The 21140-nt window shown below is 36.6% G+C and overlaps 1 protein-coding gene across 10 annotated transcripts in view; it reads left to right on the top strand.

Moving 5' to 3' along the window:
• ADCYAP1R1 (ADCYAP receptor type I) overlaps window positions 1-21140 on the top strand; it is a 125553-nt gene that overhangs the window by 75377 nt on the left and 29036 nt on the right. For all 10 annotated transcript variants that reach the window (XM_026041060.1, XM_026041057.1, XM_026041058.1 and 7 more), the window contains 8 exons: window positions 995-1102; window positions 11999-12034; window positions 12576-12617; window positions 13684-13787; window positions 14372-14469; window positions 14935-15067; window positions 16743-16896; window positions 20524-20584. In XM_026041060.1, coding sequence (XP_025896845.1) covers window positions 995-1102; window positions 11999-12034; window positions 12576-12617; window positions 13684-13787; window positions 14372-14469; window positions 14935-15067; window positions 16743-16896; window positions 20524-20584 — 736 coding nt within the window. The remainder of the gene's footprint in view (window positions 1-994; window positions 1103-11998; window positions 12035-12575; window positions 12618-13683; window positions 13788-14371; window positions 14470-14934; window positions 15068-16742; window positions 16897-20523; window positions 20585-21140) is intronic.

The following is a 21140-nucleotide window of genomic DNA, read 5'->3' as shown; positions in this document are numbered from 1 at the left end:
CTCGTATGATAGATGTTCCAGTACCTTAATCATCTTTGTCGCTCTCTGCTGGATCCTCTCGAGAAGCTCCATGTCCCTCTTGTACTGGGGAGCCGAGAACTGCACCCAATACTCCAGGTGCAGCCTCACCAGAGCTGAGGAGAGGGGCAGGATCCCCTCCCTTGACCTGCTGGCAACATCCTCCTAATGCAGACCAGAATGACATTGGCAAGAAAAGCCACAATTTTGTAAGAGCCGACTGATTCTCTGCTATATCAAATCTTTAACTCCAGACTTGCTACTAGAAGCCTAGTCCATAAACAGTTGTAAACAGCCTGATGTTGCATATGCAAGATTGGATTTTTTCTTTAGCTTCTATAAGAGAATATTACAGGTCAAAATCATCCCCTTTGACATTAGGAGTTTATGATCTTTAGAGAAAATATGAAAGATATTTTGCTGGTTCTACTGCTAATGGACAACTCTTCTATGCTTCATATTTTATCAAGAAAATAAATACAAATAAAAAGAAGAGCTTCCTTCAGTCATCTGCAGCCTGACTCTAGAACAAAACAGAATCTCTTCTTTCATTTCCTTTTGTCTCCCTGGGTCAAATTTCAAAATGTGACAGTACTTCTTCTTTGGCTAGAATTAGAGGTATTAGAAAGTCACAAAATTTAAATCAAAGATGTGAATGATAATAGAATGTCTAAGATTTGACCAAGCACCACTGAATTCCATGCACAATGGAAAAAGGATATATTTCTGATGTATATTGGAGTGATTTAGTGGTGATTAGTAATGTTAGTTATGTTAGTAATGTCAGTTTCTTCCAGAATACTATCTTTTTTTCCCCTTTATTCCAGAGAATTTTATCAGAAGATGATATGACAAATTTTTTTAAATAAGCATACTTTTAAGGATAAAAGGAAGGATTAACTATAAAGCACTACAGCAGTGCGATGAAAAGAACTGTGTTTAAATCTTTTTATTTTTTTTCTCCTGTCTTCTATAGGTTGCCCAGGAATGTGGGATAACATCACATGCTGGAAACCTGCAAGCGTGGGTGAAATCGTCTTCGTCAAGTGTCCAGCACTGTTCAGATTTATCATCTCTGAAGATGGTAAAGTGCTTCCTCTTTCGTTTAAGTATGTAGCTGCACACACCTCCTGCTGCCTCACCTGCAGCAGTATTCAGCTTAACCGAGGCACTCATTATAACAAACCTATCTTGGTTATAATAGTACTAAATATTTGACCTGGTTGTTAATACTATCTAACGTTTTTGCTTGTTTGTTTGTTTTTTTATGGCAAGCATTCTATGCATCTGCTGTTTGCATGACCATGACACCACAAAGCCCTTTCTCTTTCTCTTTCTCTTTCTCTTTCTCTTTCTCTTTCTCTTTCTCTTTCTCTTTCTCTTTCTCTTTCTCTTTCTCTTTCTCTTTCTCTTTCNTCTCTCTCTCTCTCTCTCTCTCTCTCTCTCTCTCTCTCTCTCTCTCTCTCTCTCTCTCTCTCTCTCCCTCTCTCTCTCTCCCTCTCTCTCTCTCCCTCTCTCTCTCCCTATGTTTTTTTTTCCCCTCTTTGAACTCAAATGGGAATTTGCCAGGTGAAAATAAGAGGATGTGGACAAGAGGAAATAATTATCGTTATTCACACACTGAATGTAGAGTGATTAAATGACCTCTTGAAGTACCTTGATTTTTGCATGATTCAATGAAATAAACTTCCCAGGTGATTGCCTGAGATAGTGACATTCTTCTGTCACCATTAGTCAGCTAATAACAAGCCTTTGGTGATAAACAAACACAGGCTCATCCAATTTCTCTCAACACCCACTCAGGCTAGTGTAGATCACTTAAATAAACACTTTTTTCCTATGATCAAAGCTCACCAACTTCCATTTGAGGTCCTTTGTCCCCAAAGTGCTTAGGAAGGGTAATGCATTGGTAATGCTGAAAAGCAAAGTTCATCTTTCTCAACGTTGACCTGCACAGAACATGAAGTGGGTGAGACAGTAAGAACCTTATGCATGGTTCCTGGTATGCTGAAATCCTCACTTTCAAATGAATACATTTGAGCTGACATAGACACTGAAGCAAGCAACATTACTCTTATGAAGCCCATAAAAAACACAAGTGTCTCCTCTAAACCAGTCTGTAGACTCTAGACTGAAATCAGTGGAAAGATGCCAAAAGAAGAAGATCCACCAAAAAGAATGATGTTACTGCAAAATACTTGAGGTGAATCATCCTTTCAGAGATACCTCTTTTTTTCCCAATAAGTGCTAAAGACAGCTTGTTTAAACTAGGCACCTAATTTTTAATGGAGAAAAATGAATCCCTCCTTTAGTTATTAGATATAAAAATATAATTATATGTGCTTTAATTATAGCCACTATAATTAAAGATAATCATTGCTACTGTAATACTGGTTCAGTGTTGATTCAGTTGCAGGGATGACACTTAAGTGAAACGTGTATGTAGTGATAATAGAGGAAGGAAAAAAAGGAGAAAAAAAAAAAAAAAAGGAAATAACATTTCTTACCCATAGTAAATACAAACCAGAAAATACAAATAATCCAGAAAATACAAATACAAATCAGAGAGGTTTGTATTTGTCATGGCCAAGGAAATATTATTTCCTTCTGTCATTTTTTTCTGTGATTTTGTGTGTGTGTGTATGTACATGTGTGTGTTTTGTTTTTTTAATTCTCCAAGATTTTATCGCCAATTTTCACTATCTGCTTCTCCTCCAGCCTGACTGATGCACCAATGCTGGTGGTCCTCTGGGCAGCAAATCCAGTAAACCAGAAGTTTTTAAATACGGTCATCAGTGCTGCTTGTAGTCTGCAGGCAGAATACTTTTATGTTATTTACAGTGCATTAGCAGATAGCTGATTTATTATTATCTTCTGATATAATTACAGGAGGCCTGCTTCTCAACACAGAGCCTGTCAGCTTTTCCATTACAAGTCCTCCTTTTCACTGGCTTGTAATACGCTTTCCTTAAATATCCTCAAGCTAGAGCTTGGTATCATAAGAAGTACTTTTTTTCCCTTTCTTACTCTCTTTCTCTCTCTCTTTATTTTTTTTTCTCCCCCTTTTTTAATGGGGAAGCAATGCTCAGAGATATTGCTAGTTTGATAATATGGAGAATGATGGCATTCATACCTACAACCTGTCAAAATACCTCAGCCATGGACCTCAACTATTCTTTATTTCAAGTGGGATCCTGCTTATATTCCATACGAATATAGTTCTTTCTGACTTTTACTGATGACATTTATTTTCTATTGTGCCATCACTTATGGAGTTGTTAAGACTGGAAGCGTCTGTGAGAAATTATCTAGTTGACTTCCCTCCTCAACGACAATATTTACTCAGTGTGATCTATTTTCAAGCTTAACCAGTGTTCTTTGAATTGGAAGGACTATATTGTTCTTTATTAAAAAAAAAAAAAAAGTCAAAAACGGTCTTCAGATAGAAATGAAGAGCTCTACCTTAACTACAGCTATGGAAATTAAAAGGCTGAAAGCATTTATAGGCAATTTGCCCAGAAATTCCAATCTTGTTCATGTATGTTGCCCTTCTTTTTTTTTTTTTTTTTAGCAGGGATATTGTGACCTCAAGGGAGGTATCATCAGTCCAATGAAAATATATGTAACCCTTTCCTTGTCTCCTTACGGTAAAAATATTAACAAAAATGAGAGCTGTTACCACTTGTAGTGCTGGACTTGAATTTTTTTGGACATCTGTTCAGTAGGAACAAAACCAAGATTCATAATTCATTAGATAAACAAATAAACGTTTAATCTGGGGTAGTTGGAAATCTCTACAGATCTAGGATGGATTTGCACTAGTGACCCCAAGGTAGAAATATCTGTGTCCATAATCACTCTCCTGAGCGAATTAGCAGTTTTCAGTAACATTACTGCTAATTTTAATTAACTAAATATATTTGCTTCAATGAGGGCTTAATGAAAAAAGTTGCATTTTATGAAGGTTCCTTAAATAAAGGCTTATTAGAGAGCTAAAACGTTTCTAAGACATGGCTAATCACATATTTTAGGTTGTTCTAGTATTCTCTTGCTGCTGCCATATTTCCAGAATGTAAAAATAGTCTAGACATTGATACTACTGTCTATTAACATCTTCACTGTTAAAAAAAAACAAAATTTTCATTTGATCTAAAATTATTTTTTTGAAAACAACAGCAAAAACTTTATATTTAAAAATAGTTCATGTAATGCAAAACAGAACAACCTGCAGACATGGAAGTCTGGATAGCAACAGGCAAATCATATGGGGATGGGTTTATCTTAAAGACAGTGTGGAATTTATTTCACTTGGTTTTAGGTATTTAAAAGTTATTTGTATTCATTTGAACTGATCTTGTTGTCCCACTAATGGAAAGAATTAACTACTTGCAGAGGATGTTTAACCTATCTCTAAACTACAGGGAAATAAGGCAAGCTGTGATGTTACAGTGCAGTATGATGCAGCTAGACCTACAGATGGCCCCTGCACAACGAGTTATGATCCCAGACAGAAAATTTAATTTGTTTTCTTATTTTTCTTTTTTTTTTTTTTTTTTTTCCAGGCAGTGGTGATACTGCTTGGGAGAGGAAATCTGCAGATGCCGAGCCTGTGCTCTTGTTTCTTTGTCCTGCAGAACTGAGCTATTCTGTAGAGATAAAAGCTATAAAGTCAGATTACTCAAATGGGCCATTGAAGGAAATGCAACAGCCAGATCAAAAATGAGCATATTCTTTGGCCTTTTCATTTGCAGCAAAAACTAATACAGCTGATAATAGACAGTTACCAAGCATCGCCATATGCTCCACTTTGAGAAACTGCCTTTATTCCCAAATCCAAATAATAAATATGTTTAGCTCTCACTGAATCCTCCAGCTATTCAGTGTGTTTATCCAGTGCTCAGTCTAAGAAACTACCTGCTTCATTCAAAAACGCATAAGTACAGAGAATGCTTTATGCCAGAAAATACAGAAAGTCTATATAGTTTTTACCTAACACATATACACATCCTACGTTGATAACAAGACTGAAGTGTCTAATTAAAATTCAGTAGAATAAAAAATGTACCCAGGTTTTATAAAGCTTAAGAGAGAATAATATCCCACTTCCTTTTCTTCCTTTTTTTTTTTTTTTTTTTTTTTTTTTTTGGCAAAACATTTGAGGTTTTACTTTGCCACTGGTCTGGCAGTTTATGCATGATTTCTATGCACGATTTCTACCAAACTTTGTTTTCCCAAAGAAAGGGAATTGGAAATCCTCTATTATGGATCCCATTAAAACCACTACGAAAAACTCAAGCACTTTGTTGCAAGAACAACACCAAGCTTCAAATATTTTGCATTAGAGAGATCTTGAGTGGACAATGGGATTCATGGTTAACTGGATTTGAGAAGCCATCCATGGCTTTTTTTTCCCTTCTGAGTTTGGATGTTATTCCTGATCAAACTAAATAAGATGATAAGAGGGGAGTTAAAAAGAGGGTCAGTTGTATTATACACATGTATGTGAAATATCCTTATGGGGTAATAGTCCTGGGAACATCTTCAAATGCTGACTACACACTACTGTGAAAATGGTACATAATCCTCAGACTGAATGAAGAAACATCAAAATCCATTGTCTACCCAAGGCAAAAGCTTGGGATTATCTTTAAATTAGAATTTTTCTTAGTCTGCCTGATTTATTGAAATTTTTTGATATAGAGAAAAAAGAAAGATGACTGTTAACGTTCAGAGGCTCTCTAAGCAATAAAATACCTCCGGAAGATTGTACGCTTATTTTCTACTGAAGTAGAAGACGCAGGGTTTTTTTTTGCTACTAGCTGAAATTAAGGTCAGCATTGCAGCAGACTGAAATTGGAAATTGTGTTTGCCTGTCAAGCAGGCAAGGCAGAAGATCAATGCAAAGGTCTAGATTTTCTGTTCAAATATATCCCAACCCTGGTGGGTATTTTAGCTTCCTGCAAGGGGAAAAAAAAAAAAGAGAGAGAGAGAAAAGAAATAAAAACACTGGACACCTGAAACAAGAAATATTCCCTGAAAAATAGATTTGACCCATCCCGCGGAGTTCCCATCATGGGAATAATATTGAGCTATGAAAGCTTATTTAGCCTTTGTAACATCCCAGACGGTGTATGCTGTAGTTTCATTCCTTGCTTTCCATAACATCCTACATAGCAAAATCCACTGCAAGAGGAGCAGATCCTTTAAAAAAAAAAAAAAAAAAAATCAGCTAAAGACTTTGGACAGTTTTCAAAGCCACCAACAGATTGAATATGTGCTATCACTGCTTAGTTTTCAGAAAATCCCAGAAACGGTCACAGAATCATAGAATGGAAGAGTTTGGAAAGGGCCTCTAGAGATTATCTTGTCCAAACTCCTTGCTCCAGCAGGGACATCTAAAGTGTGGCATGGGGTGTCATCCAGGCAGGTTTGGAAGATCTCCCAAAGAAGGAGAATCCACAGCCTCCCTGCACAGCCTGTTCCAGGGCTCTGTCACTCAAACTAAAGAAGTTCTTCCTCATATGGAGATAATTTTTTTTTTTTTTATTATCCTCTTCCCAATACAAGAGGATCAAAAGAGAACTACAAAGTGGTTGCAAACATCAAGTCTTGGCCATCACCAAGGACTTGAAATTTAATAGCTGTATTTACCAGGTAGCAAGTCCCTTCGTGCTTATTTTCATCCCTAGCCTTTCCACAGGAGTAAACCCATGCAATTTCCTCAGCTTTTCCGAATCAGGCAGGAAAAGTTTAAACTCAGCATGCCTCCCCTGCCACAGCATCACAAAGTCTATCTGCATTGCAGAGGAAAAATGGAGGAATATATTGCCATCAAAGACTTATAACTCTATCTACATTTCAAATCGACTGCTTGAGGTTCTATAGACATTTTTAAGAGGAAAAGGGCATTTTTGGCCTTTCTCATCATGCTATAGGAACATAAGAGCCTGTGCTTTCCCTGATATCAACGTACAGTTTGACAAAATAGCAACCTGCAGTTGCCAGAGAAAAGCTGTAACATACCTCAAGACGCTTGGCAATGTGGTTTTAAAAAATAGTTTAGTCTCGGAATTCAAAAATTGTACTCGTCTGTGAAGTTTCCTAAGGCTTCATCCTTTACTATCTGCATTTTTTTTTCATTTCTTTTATTGCTCTCATAATTAAGATAACCAGCTGATTGCACACTTTAAGGCGTGGTGAGCTCACACTCACACCTTTACTGTATATATATATGTGTGTGTGTGTGTGTAGATATGTATGTGTATATACACAAGTGGGTTTGGGACTTTACAAATGATAATCTGGTCTGGAAAAAAAATTTTTCTTTTCTTTTTTTTTTGACATCCTGCCCCACTGCTCCCTTCTCTGAGCTAGGAGCCTCGTGGACTGCCCTGGCATTTATCCCGCACTGTGATGGATGCTCCTATGATAGCCAGCTTCATAGGAAAGATACAAATAATGTTTAAACGATGCCTAGCAGTTGCTATGGTGACCTTAGTCCACTGGTAGTTTCACAACCTTTGGCAAGGAAGATGAAAAAAGAAGAAAGACATAAGCTCCTTTACACATTATTGATCATATGATTACATTAACCCTGTGTACCTCAGTCCTAGGTACTACAGATGTTATCTTCTCCCCATGGGACCTGACTGGTATTCTCCAATGATCTCCAGGAATTTTTCATTGCATTTTCTTGTCACCTTGTCATGCTGCCACATGCCCTAGATAATTTTCAGGATATAGAAAATAAGAGTGTATATGTCAGCTCCATCATTGTCTCCATTGCATGCTTGCTCAAGCCACTGGGTAGAAAAAGCGCTTACAAAGGCAGTTCATCTCATCCCATGGTCAATGTCTAAAGCAGATCACTCTCTGGAAGAGCTCATCTCTTTACTCTTTACAGAGGGGACTAAAGATCAGATTAAATTATCTTCTGGCAGCTAAGTTAGATGGGATGAACCTGCCCACTATATCAGATCTTCAGATGTGCTCATGCACCAGATCCATTCCAAAAAACTGAGAGTCATGCTTCCTAATCTGATGCTTAAGTTTCCCGAGCTTTAGTTTCTCTGTTAGTAAAGCACAGTGAATACAATACTTTATTTTGCACTGTCACAGTGTAAGCAACGTGTTTACAAACCCGTTTGACCATGTAAATGTATATAGTATATAGCAAACTCATGCTCATGGCTCAATATTTCATTTAAAGTGTTGTCTATGGAGGCCAGGGAGACTAACAACCCTGGATGTACTTGAAGGAAATTCTTAGCGCAGGAAGATGTGGAATCCTTTAGGTTCCAAAACTCTATAAAATTGTCCATCTGATACTTTCTGCAGATGCTGTTAATGATGTTGGGTTGCAAAGACCCAGCAAATGAATCTGGATCACTTCTTCTGTGAAAAATAAGAGTGGAAAATTCTCTAACTTCTCTAACCAATGCTACAGAAAACAGGGGAAGGCAGGATTCCTGCCTAACCACCTTACCATGCACACCTCCAGAAAGCCCAGTTGTAGGCAGCTGTAGGAAACGTTTTCTACGTTTTCTCTCTGGATCAGTCTCCACCTTTTTGAAGAGGTTGAATCTACTGCTACAGGCAGCACTTTTGTATTTGATCTCAGTGCTGTCCAGCCTTTTGGAGGATTACGTGCACGGACCTCCAACCAAAGCCAGAGAACAACGGCAATAAGGAAGTGCAAGAAAGTCATTTTACATCAGAATAGTTTTTGAAGCCATTCATCCCTCTCCCTGGGCACTATCACGGCTGAAATGTTGGAACCAAAGGGTTAAAGGCAAGTTGTGCTCAGATAAACAAATCTATGGGAGATAAATCTGTTGCCATGCCAGCTGACACTGAAAACAGCCAGCTCCGAGCTGGCATGTAGGAGATGACATAAAAGGCTGCTCCTTAAAGCAAAAGTAGTGGCTGCTTGCATTAAATTTTGTCATCCAGTGGTAGATAATGAGAAGCCAGTTGCGTTTCCTAGGGCTCTGCAATTAAATACCAAGGAAGGAAGTGTAATAAATGGACAAGAAAAGGACATAAATGATCTCAATCTCTGACACTAATTCTATGTCCTGCTCTTGACAAGTCCTTAATTTTTGTTTTGTTTTCTTGCACCTCTTAATTTAGAATATAAGGAAATTTTTTGTCTTACATTTGTTTTTTCCCACTGGTCTTTCTAACTGGCAGTTCAGAATGCTGATGGATCTTCTTTAGGGCCTTCAAGCAGTACTGCAAATAACATCTACTTAATAATGACAGTTATAGCTCTAATGGAAGGTTTGCTTTACTTCTGAAAGTCTGATGCTTACCTATTCAAGATGGGCAGATAGAGGATAATGTTGGCTGTCAATATCCACACAACCAAACCTATGTCCAAGATACCATTAGCTGCCTCTGGAGTCTATTGTCCATTGCAGACAGTTATTGACTTAAAAATGGTGACATTGTTTAATAACTGCTGTAGGCTCCCACTTTCCATAGTTTGGGCTGTGGTTCTAGTGCTGTTATAACAGCATGTTTGTTCGTTTGTTGTTCTGCATGTCTGAGGAGCACAGACATGGGTGTAAGTCATGAATTCAAATGCATTCTTCTTCATTAAAGAAGTACTTTTAGAGAGGATACATAGGGTTTGACTCATGTTTTAGGGTGTGCTGTCAAATTGGTATGGGGGAACTCATATCAATAGCTACTTCTTACTGTACAATACAATTTAAGGGAGATACACTGAAAAATAAGACATCCAAATGTCCCATGATCCCAAGCCTTATAGCTCAAATGCAAACCAAGGCCTTGTCCTTATACAGATCAACGTATTTAATGTTAAGTACAGAAATAACCCAAATAAACTTTACTACATTCTCAGACATGACTAAAGATACCCACTGGCATAATTTTCTGTCATATACATATTCTTAAAACCACATTTTGGTTTTGGACGCATAAACATGCATCAAAGAGTAGGGCAGTTGCAGGAATTTAGTAATTACTTCATTACTTCATACTGTATATATATGTGTATATATATATATATGTATGTATAAATACACACACACATAAATGCATACATACTATACACACACGCACACACATATATCCATTTTTTTTGTATGTTTATGTATCTATATGTAGATAGTGTGTGTGTACATGAATGAATATATGTATAAAATAATTAATTAATTAAATAACCTCACAGTCATTAAATAGACTTTGACTTTTAGCTGAGTTCAGAGCATAATGTTCAGTATAAATCTAATTGACTTTCCAGTGACTTTTAACTTATTAGCGAAAATTAAGTTGACAGATCAAGTCTCAAAACCTGTATAATAAAAGGTTCTGCAGGACTTCTCTTAAGTACATTAGCAGAGTTTCTGCTTTAGAAAAGGTCCATTTAATAAAATGGAACTTGGTCTTACAGCACTCAGAAAATTAACACTGTTGAAAACGTGAGCCCTTTCATATGTCCTATCAATCCAAGCACAATAAAATATAATAATTATTTGACTATATATATATACAAAGTTCCTTTTAATATAAGGATATTCAAATTAATACAAATATGAATATATATATAAAATTAAACTAAAATCTCTATTGCACAAAACTACATTAATATAACATTGTAACTGTTATTAATTAATTCTAACACAACTAAAACCATGTAGAACAAGTATTCAGATGAACACAGTGGTATAATTTCTCTCTTTTTTTTTCCTAGATTATTGGCAGAAAGATACTACATCTAAATATGAAGTTTAAAAATGATTGCTTTTTTTTTTCCTTTCGATCAATCAATGCAACATGCTAGGAAGGCAAGAATACCAAAATTTAATCAATTATTTCAAAGTGTCCTCATCTTCAAACAACAAGAATTTTGTCCTTCAGGATTTAAGCTGTCATGCTATACAGATGATAAATAAACACTTGAGAGGGAGGTTGCAGAAAAGAATTGAAAGAGTTTGAAAAAAAAATCAGATTAGTTTTCCCACTTTTCTAAATATCCACCATCATCTTCACATTAAATCCTTCAATTTCAAATTTTGAGGATCAGAAAGCCCATCTGATTTATTCTAAGTATATGTGAGTGAGAGGATTGAATTTAAAATTATTTTAAGGTAAGGGCTTTGAAAAATGACAAAACACAACATGCTTTTGATATTGTATTGAAAAGATTCTTCTCACTATTTTGTTTTCATAGATGCTGCCTTTCACCTTACAATAAATTTGTAGAATAAATTCCTTACAATAAATTTGTAGAAATTAACTTTCAATAAATAATAATAAAAAAGAACACAAATTGTTTAGTTTTTAAAATTTTTTATTGTGGCTATAAGTTAAAGGTTGAAAAATTAAAACCTGAAGTCATGTGGTTATTCCAGAGGACATAGAACTAAGCTAGTCTAAACTTATTAGCAGCAGCTAAGACATTAGCACTGCTCATATTTTTGGTTGTGTTTATTTGGTGGACACTGGCAAATCTACCTCAGTTTTGTCCAGCTCCTCCAGGCTTCCCTGGATATGATGCAGCAGCACCACTCAGTGGCTTAAGGTTTCTCTGTTATGCAGCACCCAGCTTTTTATTTTGGAAGCAAGATATTCAATAGCACCAAAGGAAAAAAAAGACCTCCTGTTGTAGTGAATATATTTCTAAAATATGAATTGGCAAGCATTTTGGGTGCATAACTTGGAAATGAGTAGACTTTTCTTAATACTCCCCAGAAAAAAAAATCAGAAAAGAAACATCTCACCTATGTTTTTGATATCTTTCCTAAAATTTGATATCCCCTCCATGATAATCAGAGACTGAATAATAAAATGCAGTGGTCCGTTTTCTGAATTCCACATGCAAAAATGTACATTATCTGTCTTGAAAAAAAAAATCCTCTTGCTGTTATTCTCTGTGTTTTGATGCATCTGTTTCTCTTGTGGGAAGTAAACTATTATTTGAATCACATTATTTTTATTCTCCAAATTTCAGGTTGGGAAGTAGATAACTTGGGACAAACTCATGCAGGTAAGAACAAGTTCTGCTGAACATCTCCTTCTATATATCGCTGTTCTCAAAAGTTCTGGGATATATGCAGTTTTCATGATTGGATTCTGACCAAGATAAATAAATAAATAAATGAAAATCTAATGTTTCAGAAAATATTAGAAACACTTAGTTATTAATTGTAACTAATGGATGGAACTCAGTTTTCCTGAAATCTCTGATAAATGTTCATGCTTAAATAGCTATCAAGTTTGTTAATCCTAAAAGTAAATTTCTAGAAATGTAATGCTTTATTTTTATATATTAATTAAAAAAGATCCTAATTTAATTACAGTGCTAGCTGCTTGCAGCTGTGAATGCTTAACATATGTTGTATATTCAGCCCCGATTTAAACTCACAAGACTATATTTATTTCCCCAAAAGACACAATCAAGAAGTTATTGATACAGGGCGTTGGTCCAGACAAATAAAATTCCATTTAATTCTTTTCATTGACTTACACAAAGGTTTTAATAGCAAACACAATCAAAACAATTTCATGCCAATTTTCTACTTTTATAGGTGATTATGACCTGCTAGAAAGTGCAGCCCAGTCTCCCATAGGTAAGAAATAGAATCTGTGAATGCTTTCCCTTTTATTTTTTGCATTGTAACTGTTTTAAAAAGAAAGTTATAAGCTTTTCCTCCCACCATCTGGGTATTATTTTCTAATCGGTTCTAATTATGGTGACACATTTGCTAATGTGTTACTTTTAGTCGTATTATGAAAACGTATTCTTCAGCACTCGAGCACTGTGGTCTAGCCAGTATATGGCTATAAAATATATCTACCTGATTAACAGGAATTATGAAATGGTGTTAAGGACACATGACTGTGGTTCAGTGGTTGTTTTCCAAAAAAATCTGAGGATGAATATGCAAAATTGATTTACCATAATATTCCAAGTAGTGCAATGTTCTTAAATGAATCTGTGATTAAATAGAGAAATTCTGTCTCATGGATGGCAAGCAGATTCTCTAAACATAAAGTCACTACCACTGTTATGAGCTACTAGAATAAACTGCTATAAGAATGTAAAGAAGCTGGACCTTAATAAAAGAAAAATAAAAGTCTATGATTTCTGATCAAAGTATAGCCTATAAAATATTATTTCAATAAAAAATAGTCCATTACGCTCAAGAGAAGTAAGTTCTAATGTTTCAAACAGATCATTGAGTGCAAATAAAAATAATACTGGTTAAAAAGACCATCAAGGAAGCATCCCACCTTAGCTGAAGTTGCTTCAGGATAGACCTGTAATACTGCTATTTTAGATATACTACAGCAACCTACTTGTCTTCCAGCTACTGCTGGATGCTCTTCTTTAGATACCCACTTGAAAATTAGATATTTAATGCTCTAGAAACACTGACTATATTAATTAGATCCCTTTTGCTCTCCAGTGACCAACTGTAGCAAAAACATTCATTAGCACCTAGTGGAGAAGTAGATCATTAAAGATGTCATTCAAGATTAAAGATGTTATTAAAGTCTTTTATGTATAGTCTGTTAAGTTGAACCTTTTTTTGTAGTGAGGTTTTTTTTGGCCACATGCCAAATAAAAGGGCAGTTATGACCTGTGATTTGCTTAAATAACTTCATCTCAACTCTACCTGTCATTTGACGTAGGGGACATCAGCAGAAATTGTACTGAAGATGGCTGGTCTGAACCTTTTCCACATTACTATGATGCCTGTGGCTTTGATGAAAATGAAACAGAGTCTGATAATCAGGTGGGAATTAATTTTGCAATTAAAAATAGGTTAATAAACGTCAGGGCAGTAGTCTGGGATGGTTTTTTTTTTTTTTTTTTTTTTCTTTTTGCCCAGGCTCTGATCATGTCCTGATTTGATGGTGATTAGAATTAAACAATTAGGTATGAATACCAGAAAAAGATATAAATATGTAAGAAGCAATCCTTTAATCTTTCCTATCTGAATATTGGTTATTTCCAGAATATGAATATAGAATGATGACATAACTTTTGACACTTACACACATAAACTCCATTCCTTCCTCTATTGACTAAGAAACTCCTTATCCACTTACATTTTTTACTGCAGATATCTGCACAGTGGTCACAGAAATGGTAGATATCCTTTACTTAGTGACTAACCAATAAACTATATAAAATGTGAGTACATTAAAGATACAACAACCCTTGTGGATAATATACAGCAAGCTATTAGAGGAACTAAAAGGAGATGACAATCAGGCTGTTCAGGAAATAATCTTGTCTATGGACTCCACTGTGGACAGGGCAAAAATGATGTGACCATAGGTGAAATTTTTAACACTATGCTCCTTGTCTCCCAAGGATTATTACTACTTATCCGTGAAGGCCCTGTACACGGTGGGATATAGCACATCTCTCGTTTCCCTCACCACCGCAATGGTTATCCTGTGCCGCTTCAGGTGAGTCATGATGAGAGTAGCGAGCTGTTCAGTCACCAGAGATGAGGCCAATCATAGTCCATTCACCCAAAAGATTGAGGTTTTAACCTCAAAATTAAGAGAATGAAGCACTTTACTGTGGGTGTTCCCTGAGGAGGCAGCCACTCTAGTAGCAACATTTCAGCAGACCACAGATAGACATGGATCTATTTCCTGTTATCATAACTATGTTCTGCTGGAAAATTCCCAGATCCACTTCTACTGGAATATCCATCAGACTAGGTAGATTTAGAGTCAGTATCATCCACCCATCTGGCTTTTAGACATTGGGATGCTTAATAACAGAAGGCAAGGAGCTCTGACTGTAGCTATGTCTACTACTACTGAGAGAAACGCTGTCTTTTTTTTTTTTTTTTTCTTGATTTTCTTTTTTATATTTTTTCCCTTCTTTTTCTTCTTTCCTCTCCTTTGTTCTTTCCTCTCCAGGAAGCTTCACTGCACTAGGAATTTTATCCACATGAACCTCTTTGTTTCGTTTATCCTACGAGCAATATCCGTATTCATTAAAGACGGGGTGCTTTATGCTGAACAAGATGGTAACCATTGTTTTATCTCAACTGTAAGTAAAAGTGAATTATTTTCCTTTATCTTTTCAGTACGAAATAACAAAAATAATGGGACAGACAACAACCTATAGGGTATTAGAGACGGAGAACCTCTTGGGAAGGTAATTTATGGTAAATTTCCCTCCCACATCACAGTAAAAGAACAGATGTCATAACAGATGTCAACAGGTTTTAGATTCTGTTCAGATAGTTTCTTCCTTTCTTAGGCCTACATGACTATAGTTTGGATGAGAGTACAATTTTCCTCATCCCTCATCTAGTGTCTAAATTTTTTTCTCCAGGGACTTATTTTCTCTGAATAGCAGGAGGTCAGTTGTAAAGAAAATGACTGTTCAGGCATAGGAAATACCCCTGATAGTCATACCTACCTTTGTCAGTCTATTTGTCTGTCTCTCAAACCTTTTAAGTGGGTACTTTCATGGAAAGCAGTCTCTTTCACTGATGCACTTAATTGTATATTGCATATAAATCCTATTTTAAGAGTAATATTTTAGCTAATATATAGACTTGGAATAATTATGATGGAACTGTACTGAATTCTCAAGCTGAGATCTCCTTCATCCATCCAGTTAAATTTCCCATGAATCACTTCCATAAGAAAAGTACATCTAATTAATTTCTTAGCTTTTTTTTTTCATTTTCTTCTTTGGTTATTTAAACAATTTTTTTTTCTGTTAATCCTCAGTGGAAAAACTGAGCTCATATTAGAGCTGAAGTTTGTTCAAATATTGCTTCTAACCTTGTTGTTCTGAACCAACTGAAGCAAGAAACATATTAAAATCAGTGACCTAATGGCTAGATCCTCATCTGGCATAAACTGTCAGAGTTTCTCTGAAGCAACTCACCTTCTAATGGTGAGTGGGTCTATTGGCTGTAGACATGTCCCAGAAGACATTTGAGAACCAGTCAAAATTGGCAACTTCCCATTGGCTCAGGAAGTATCTTCTGGACCTTAGGCTTCTTTGGCAGCCTAGGATGCAACACCGGAGAGACATGCACATCCTACCCTTGCAGAGTTAGGGTATAGAGTGGTTTCCACGTGAGGTTTTTAAAGTGATTTTTTTCTTTTTTTGCTCCTTTGGTCTGCTGCTTTCATCCAGTAGCCGATTGAAAATTTTCATTATTCTGTACAGTAAATGACTCTACTTTCTTTACCCCTAACGCTTGCTTTCTTTTTCTGTCCCTGAGTGACAATTCCTGCAAATTGCACAGACGTACAATTTGGAACTCTGCGCAGAAGGGAGTGTCCTTTATGCTCCCACTTTCAGGGCTTCCCACAATCATCTTGCCATTTCAAATTCTGCCCTGGGTCTCTGAGCAAACAACCGGGTTCTTTTCTTGTCTGCATGCAGTTCCTAGGAGAGGGCTTAACTCTAGCAATTAGCATCCATTGTTGATGTGGACTCCCACAAATGCAAGAAGTTCTCAAGCTCTCTGCAGGCACTTGGTGACAAGCTCCCATGGATAAAAGTGGCTACCAGCCTTTTAAAACTCCACGGTCTAAGTAGACCCTTGTATTCTTCTCATGCTTTTAAAAACTTTACTATTGAAAATGCATAATACTAGTCCCAACTGTGCTCTTCTGATGCATTTGGAGAGGTTGAAAGTATTTCCTCTCTCTGACCAAACAACATGGAAATAACTGTGGTTTTGCTTGGTTCTCTGCAGGTGGAGTGCAAAGCTGTGATGGTTTTTTTTCACTACTGCGTCATGTCCAACTACTTCTGGCTTTTCATTGAGGGATTGTACCTTTTCACTTTACTGGTGGAAACCTTTTTCCCTGAGAGGAGATATTTCTACTGGTACACTATTATTGGCTGGGGTACGTGACATTTTTTAGGTATAATGTGTCTCACCATGCAAGAAACTTTCTTCTTTCTCCTGAAACTTTCACTGCAGGTAAAAGAATGAATTGCTGGATATTTCCACATACCATCTTGAACTATAGTTTTAGTGTTTGTATAGGAAGGTTATTGCAGACCAGACTGTGTTTTGTTCCTTTGTCTAGGCAGATTTGAATTGAAATCCAGAGGATGGTAGACTATATACCTTGCAGAGATATTATACCTTGCAGAGATATTATGAACAGAAGAAAGTTGCCTTCTATAAGAGGTCAAGTTCTGCATAATCAAATAAGCAGTAATCAAATAAACACTTATCAAAAACTAAATCTAGTCCATTTTCTAAGACTTCACTGGCAACTTTCTCCCAAATGGTATCTAAACTGAAAATATATGCAAAGAGGATCCACCTATGCCTGTCATACCTGGCTGGAAATGCAAACACGTTGTGTTGGGAGGGAACAAGATTTGTTTCAGAAAGTCCGGTTCTGCCATGATAACCAGTGTAATTGTTTTTCATGTTGAACTTCTTGAGCTAAACTAATGTTTGAAGCATGGTTCAAGCTATACTTTGCTGGGGTTATTTTGTGTTGTAGTCATATAGTCAATGCAGAAAAATCCATTCATTTTAAATGCACCCTAAGATGCCTAAGCTCAATAATTATACTTAAAAAATTTACTTCCAAAACAATCTGGAAACAGAAATATTCTCCTTTGAATACAGATCTTCAAATACAAGCCTTCATGCAACCTGATCCTTTAAGTAATCCACAGTTGAGTTTCTCAGCTTCTAGAAAAGAGTTCCAGCAAGACTTGGGAAGGGATAGAGAAGAAAGAGACGGTAGATCAGAAATAACCTATGGCATATCAGAGGCTGTGGAACTTATTAGAAAAGTCATTCAAACTTCCCCTTGTACTAATCACCTTCAGATACATAATCACACCATAACTCAGATATAAGGCCATTTGTAGAGATAACTTATGGATTACATGCATGATGTGAAAAATATAAAAGAAAATATAGAAATCTTTGCAACCCAAACACAAGCGAGGGATTGTGGTTCCTTTAGCTGAGTTTGCACAAATTTAGACACCCATGTGAATGTGAGAATATTGCATCACAGAATGTCAATTAACAAAAGGATATTTCACTCTCTGTATATGAAAAAGACTTATTGGAGACTTATAAAAGACTTATGGAAAGACTTATTCTGTAATGCAACCTCCAAAAATTTGGTCTGAGGTTGAATACTCTGAATAAGTTCAAGCTGCCTAGTTAAAAGTAATCAGCTTGTGTTCAAAAAAGTGTCAATAGTATCCATTATTAGCACTAAGATAAAAAGGGTGGAATTTGTTTGTTTGTTTGTTTGTTTCCAAAAGTGTGTTTTGGTGTTTTTTATAGCCCTCAATTCTCTCAGTTCCTCTCAAATTTCAATTTGAAGTTCCTCGGACTGAGTAAGAGCAACGGGTACTTTGGATGAACAGAAATAGTTCCAGAGTCTCCATTCAAGTTCTGAAATATTCAGAATTCAGGGGCTGATTCAGAATCAGCCCTTCAGCTCCGAGCTGAGGGAAAGTCAAGTTGAAGCAGCAAGAAGCATAAGCTCAGTAGTTTTCAAGAGCTGCATATTTATCTGTTTCTTGAAATATGCTGTACACATCAGTGTCCACGACCGATTAATGAGAAATATGTATGTCTGTGTTGTTCCAGACCACGTTGGAATTTTGTAATTTCATAAGGCAGACTGCTTGTTTGCTGAGGTTTTTCATAACACTTGCTCCTTACTTAGGACAGAAATAAAGCCAACAAGAACAGCAGTTTTTCTGCCACCTTTAGACTTTATAGAGGTTTATACATTTTTTTAGTCTCAGAAGTTGGAAAGAAAATGCTAAGTCATATATTTCTTTCTGATGAAAAAAAAAAAAAAAAGCAATGTGAGTATATTTAATTAGCAGATGGTCCAAAACTCCAAGTCGATCTGAAACATCCATTTTGAATAATAACACAACACATTTAAGTCTAATTCTGCCTTCCTGTGTTTTCCCTTGTTTTGTATTCCATTGTTTCATATTTGGAACTCTCTTAGTGTCAGAATTTCCACAGTGGAAACCACTTCAAGACAGAGGGCATGTCAGGCCCATAATTGATATTTAAGGACTATTTTTATTATTATGCTCCTATTGAGTGCACAAAAATCTTGATGGATTTTTAGGTGTTTTATGAGAGTGACAGACCTCAGTCTAAAACATGCACATTTCCTTCCTCCAAAAGCCTTCTATTTATTTCATTTATTTCAAATTACCTATGTGTACTTTTTTTTAAAGAAACAGGGCCCCATCAATCATCTAAATTCTTATTTCTGATAGTGAGAAGATTAGCTTTGACAGAGACTCTCTTAAGTCATTTAAGTCGATTAATCATTCAGGCAAATGACTAATTAATGTGACATCAGCACAGCCTTGCAAAATGTATGAAAGATAATTGTGCCTGTCAACTTATGACAGTTGCATTCACTGCTACAAGCTGGGGTTATCAAGATCCATGCTTTGTTTGTTTTTTAGCACCTTCATTTTTCCAGTGGTATTTTAGTAGACATAGTCATTTTCTAATCAAAGGCTTTAATTTGTTGTAAAATATAGTCTCTATTTCTTATTTATTTATTTTCACAGAATTCACAGAATTCACAGAATTCACAGAATTCACAGAATATTTAATGTTGGAAGGGACCTCTACAGATCATCTAGTCCAACCTTCCTGCTCAAGCAGGCACACTACAGCATGTGGCACAGGGTGGCATCCAGGCGGGTTTTGAAGACCTCCAGAGTAGGAGACTCCACAACCTCCCTGGGCAGCCTGTTCCACTGCTCTGTCACCCTAACAGTAAAGAAGTTGCTCCTCACCTGGAGACGGAACTTCTTATGCTTCAGCTTGTGACCATTACCCCTCGTCCTATCGCTGGCCACCAGTGAGAACAGCCTGTCCCCTTCCTCCCTGCATTCTCCCTTCCTGAACTTATACATATTAATCATATCCCCTCTGAGCCGTCTCTTCTCCAGAGAAAAAAGGCCCAGCTCGCTCAGCCTCTCTTCATACGAGAGATGTTCCATTCCCTTAATCATCCTGGTTGCCCTTCTCTGGACCCTCTCCAGAAGTTCCACGTCCTTCCTATACTGGGGTGCCCAGAACTGAACACAGTTCAGTTTGAATTTTTCTATAGAAAGAACAGCGTAATGGTACTTCCAGAAAGGAAAATTAATGCAGTTTTCTGAGTGGATTTATTTATTTATTTATTTTATATGTACTCTACTTGCATATTTTAAAGGCTAGAGAAACCTCTGAAATGCAACATCTTTGAGCAATAATAACCTGAAACATCACTGTCATTCTCTGTTTTCAGTTTTAATTATACAGTCTCACCAAGATTAAGCCATCTTCTCACTGAGATGCATTTCTACATGTGAAAGGATTAACCTAATGGATTGCATTGCTTGTAGCATGCGAGGCATCAGGAAATAAAACTTCATCAGAGAGGTTGTAAAGAAGTACCCATTGCTGAGCAGATAAATAAATCTGACTGATAACCATATCACCCTCTTATCTTCTGCAGGTACCCCAACAATTTGTGTCACTGTCTGGGCAGTGCTGAGACTTCACTTTGATGATACTGGGTACGTATCCCCATGTGAAAAGTCGTTTTACAAGTGGTCAGAACAATGTCAAGGATGGAAGACAAGTCTATCGATCACAGCATAGGACTGAGATTAATTTTTCATTCCATTTCTGACATTGTCTCAGATATGCATCTAGCTCAGGTGCATATTCATTCCAGAGTGCTTTCTTGTTCAGCTGTGTAAATATAGTCCAATGTTTATGTTCTTATGCCATTAGTGACTTTACTGAAGCAGATGTAGGCACATACAGTGCAAGCATGAAGCTAGCTCTCAGCTCCATTCTCAGTGAAGTTAATGGAGTCTGCTACATGTTTTTTCTTATCCTAAAAGAGCTGTCAGATGTATCACACTTGTGTTTGTCTTCTCTGCAAGTGAGGGAAGCTGTCAGTGATGAGCTCAGCTGTAGAAATCGTTGAAGGTAGCTCTGAGGAGGTGAGTGAATTCCACATGACGAGTTGCCCAACTTAAAATTATGAAGGTGATTAGGAGTTTAGTCTGCAGGTCTGCAAAGATCCTATATGCTTTCCTGAAAGATCTGAAGGAAAGACTACTA

The sequence above is a fragment of the Nothoprocta perdicaria genome, unplaced genomic scaffold (assembly GCF_003342845.1).
Source record: "Nothoprocta perdicaria isolate Ctin4 unplaced genomic scaffold, notPer1 scaffold_277, whole genome shotgun sequence".
NCBI lineage: Eukaryota > Metazoa > Chordata > Aves > Tinamiformes > Tinamidae > Nothoprocta > Nothoprocta perdicaria.
The sequence above is the reverse complement of the archived record's forward strand: the minus strand, read 5'-3'. Positions and strand labels throughout refer to the sequence as shown.